We start from the raw sequence: 3,856 nt of genomic DNA, 5'->3' as shown, positions 1-3,856 counted from the left end.
AAGTAGACTAGGAGCCAGAGCGTTCAGCTATCAAGCTCCTCTCCTGTGGAACCAGGTTCCAGTTTGGGTTCAGGAGGCAGACACCATCTCCACATTTAAGAGTAGGCTTAAGACTTTCCTCTTTGATAAAGCTTATAGTTAGGGCTGGCTCAGGTGAGTCCTGAACCATCCCTTAGTTATGCTGCTATAGGCCTAGACTGCCGGGGGATTTCCCATGATGCACTGAGCTCCTCTCTCCTCTACTTTCTCTCCCTCTGTATGCAACCTCATCCCATTATTGCATGTTACTAACACAACTTCTCCCCTTTCCGGTAGTCTTGTGCTTTCTCGTCCCTCTCCTCTCTCCTCCTATCACTTCCTGCAGGTTTTCTGGCTCTGGAGCTGTGGAGTCTGGATCTGTGGTTGCGGGTCACCTGCTGCCCCCGTGTTCCTGCTCGACACCCTCTGCTGCAACGACTATTGTTGCTAGTCTTATTGTTATTATTGTTATTATAATCATTAACATTACGATTGTTACCATTAACACTAATATAAATATCTGTACCATTTTTCATTTAGTCTATAGCAACATCACCTTTACTGTCTGTACCTCTGTGTGGATATTGTGTAGGCTGCCTCCCTCCTAACCCTCCTTCCCACTCCCTCTTTATGACTCTCTCTCTCTCTCTCTCTCTCTCTCTCCCTCACCGGTGGAGGCAGATGGCCGCCCACCCTGAGTCATGGTTCTGCTCGAGGTTTCTGCCTCTTAAAGGAAGTTTTTCCTTGCCTCTGTCTCCTAGTGCTGCTCTTGGTGGGAACTGTTGGGCTTCTGTAAATATCATCACAGAGTACGGTCTAGACCTGCTCTTTATGAAAAGCGCTGTGAGATAACTGTTGTTGTGATTTGACGCTATATAAATAAAATTTAATTTGAATATCAAATAAATATTTCTGAGTGAAAGTTCATTTTGGTTTTAAACTTTCCTTCCTGGTCAGAACTTGATCACGTGACGCCAAACAGCGGATCAATGATCAAATCCGACACATTCATTAAGAACCCGATTCAGCTCCACCCGTTACCATGGTAACACTTCAAACAGCTGGGAGGTGTAACGCGCAGGTAAATAAACTAAAATAACTTCCTGTTTTGCTCATAACCGATACCTGGTGACCGGAAGTGCGGAGGCTGAGCTGCCGTTCGGGTTATCGATTACACCCACACGCGCCCTCTAAACACATACGTGGCACATCCTGAGACGCGCTAGCTGGTGCTAACGGCGCTAGCCTACCTGTTGCTCCAGATGCCGTAGGTGAGCTCCACGAAGGCGAAGGACAGGTTCAGGCAGAGGAAGAAGAACAAGTTCCGGGACGTCTTATCCGCGAGGATCGACCTGAAAACACACAGCAGTCAGAGAAGGTCCGGCACCGGAGCCAGAACCGGGACTGAGCCGGGTCAATAACAGCCCGCCGGGCACGTGCACACTTCCAGCACACCGTCAGAGAGCAGGTTAGCACCTGACAGCGCGAGGAAACACCTTTAATGAAGACACGGCGACAGGAAGTGGTCTGTTTGGGCTAGCCGGTTAGCATCGGGCTAGCAGCTTAGCGTCAGAGTCAGCTGGCTGTGAGTTAGCCGCGGTTAGCTCAGTTAGCAGTTAGCACAGGTGAGCTTACCTGAACCATCCCGAGAGCTTCAGCAGCAGGTTGAACTTGGCGGGTTTGTACTCGTCGTCTTTAATAGATAAAGGTAACATTTTCACACCTGAACTCGCGCACACACACACACTCACCGGACAGACCTAGCTACGGGATGCTAACGTCAACTTCCGGTCTGCTCGGGTTTCACAATAAAGGCGTTTCAGAAGCGCTTCCGGGACTCAAACACTGACCGATACTACTACTGAGAATACTACTACTACTACTACTGAGAATACTACTGAGAATACTACTGAGAATACTACTGAGAATACTACTACTACTACTGAGAATACTACTGAGAATACTACTACTACTACTGAGAATACTACTGAGAATACTACTGAGAATACTACTAATACTACTGAGAATACTACTGATACTACTGAGAATACTACTGCTACTACTTGTTGAGCAGTCGTGCGCAACCTTCCCGTTAATGCGTCCGGATGTTAAGCAAGACTTCAGCCATTATCTCTCTTTAGCCTGTTTGACTGGCAGATTAATTAAGAACACTTCACATCTCGTCACCAGGCAGAGACGGACGGCTGCGTAACACAGAGCGTAGTGACATCACATCAGGACGTAACAAGTTTTACTATCGTAATACATCGAGTAAGGGCGCCATCAGATAGTAACACTGAACAACACTTAACATACTATTACTACTGATACTATTTACTGCTAATACTACCACTACTGATAATACTACTACCAATACCATTAATATTACTACTGATGCTATTAAGAATACGTATATATATTTATATAGTAAAATATCAACACACTTCTATGAGACTTTATTTGATGTTGAATTTGTATGTTTAATTGAATAAGGTATTATTTTTGTTGTTGTAATTCTGTGTTGTCTTTATTTATTGCAGACATGTTAGTGGGATTGTGATGAACTGAATGGAAACAAATAAAGATTCTGAGATGAAATCCAAAGCTTTCTAAGTTTCTTTCGCTTATATCAAAATGAGGTGGTGACAGTTATTCTTTCTCAGAGATCTGACATTTGATCTAAATATGATTTTATTTTCAGATTTTTTTTTTTATATCCCAGTTTTGTCTTGAAATAAAAGATAATTAAGATTTAGAGTGGACCTCCTGCTGCGACTACAACGAACCCTCGGCTGTCGGTCTGTGAAGACCTGAACTCAGACAGAACCAGGACTGTGAAGTCACCTCAGCAGCTGAGGAACCTGGAGAACCGTAAATACTGTAAAAACACAGCAGAAGGAAAGACTTTACTTTATATTTCATAACATCTATGTGACGTTTAAAGTTCCTTTTATTAGACATATTTTCCATCCAAAACATCAAAGCTGCAGGATGTTTACAGATTTATTAACTTTTATTTGTGAAATAGTTAAAGTCGGATCCACAGCTCTACTCTGTTTAGGCCTGCAAGAAGTACGTTTTACTTTTACTTCCTGCAGTGTGTACTACTCCTGTGGTGGAGTCTGTGGAGACTTTTAGCAGAAGTTGTGATTTCTTGGTGGTTTCCGGTATATTTCAAAATAAAAGCCTGCGGTCTGTTGGTTGTGTTGCCGTGGTGTGAGCAGCAGGGGGCGTCAGAGCACAGAGCTTCCACGGGGCCCTCTGGGAGCCTCTCAGGTCTGTTGACTGGCAGGAGGACAAAGTCTGAGCAGCAGCTGGGTTACATTTCACTTCACTGTTTGTTCTGCGTTTCACCAGCGTTTCACAAAGTGTTTCACCAGTGTTTCACAAAGTGTTTCACCAGTGTTTCCCCAGTGTTTCCCCAGCGTTTCACCAGCGTTTCACAAAGCGTTTCACAAAGTGTTTCACCAGCGTTTCACCAGTGTTTCCCCAGCGTTTCACAAAGCGTTTCACAAAGTGTTTCACCAGTGTTTCCCCAGCGTTTCACCAGCGTTTCACAACGTGTTTCACCAGCGTTTCACAAAGTGTTTCACCAGCGTTTCACAAAGTGTTTCACCAGCGTTTCACCAGTGTTTCACCAGTGTTTCCCCAGCGTTTCACAAAGTGTTTCACCAGTGTTTCCCCAGCGTTTCACCAGCGTTTCACAAAGTGTTTCACCAGCGTTTCAGCAGCATTTCACCAGTGTTTCACAAAGTGTTTCACCAGCGTTTCAGCAGAATTTCACCAGTGTTTCACCAGTGTTTCACCAGTGTTTCACAAAGTGTTTCACCAGCGTTTC

The 3,856-nt window shown here is 44.6% G+C and overlaps 1 protein-coding gene across 3 annotated transcripts in view; it reads right to left on the bottom strand.

The window, feature by feature from the left end:
- slc30a7 (solute carrier family 30 member 7) overlaps positions 1-1,945 on the bottom strand; it is a 14,148-nt gene extending 12,203 nt beyond the window's left edge. For 2 of the 3 annotated variants that reach the window (XM_046030511.1, XM_046030510.1), the window contains exons 1-2: positions 1,654-1,944; positions 1,269-1,370 (exon numbers count right to left, since the gene is read on the bottom strand). In XM_046030511.1, the coding sequence (XP_045886467.1) occupies positions 1,269-1,370; positions 1,654-1,733 (182 nt within the window). In that variant the 5' untranslated portion in view covers positions 1,734-1,944. Of the gene's footprint in view, positions 1-1,268; positions 1,371-1,653 lie in introns of all 3 variants that reach the window. The other variant, XM_046030509.1, reaches the window with a different exon arrangement.
- Between the last annotated feature and the right edge of the window lie 1,911 nt (positions 1,946-3,856).

Source organism: Micropterus dolomieu, linkage group LG19, assembly GCF_021292245.1.
Source record: "Micropterus dolomieu isolate WLL.071019.BEF.003 ecotype Adirondacks linkage group LG19, ASM2129224v1, whole genome shotgun sequence".
Classification (NCBI taxonomy): Eukaryota; Metazoa; Chordata; class Actinopteri; order Centrarchiformes; family Centrarchidae; genus Micropterus; species Micropterus dolomieu.
Note: the sequence above shows the minus strand (reverse complement) of the source record. Positions and strands in the feature narration are given on the sequence as shown.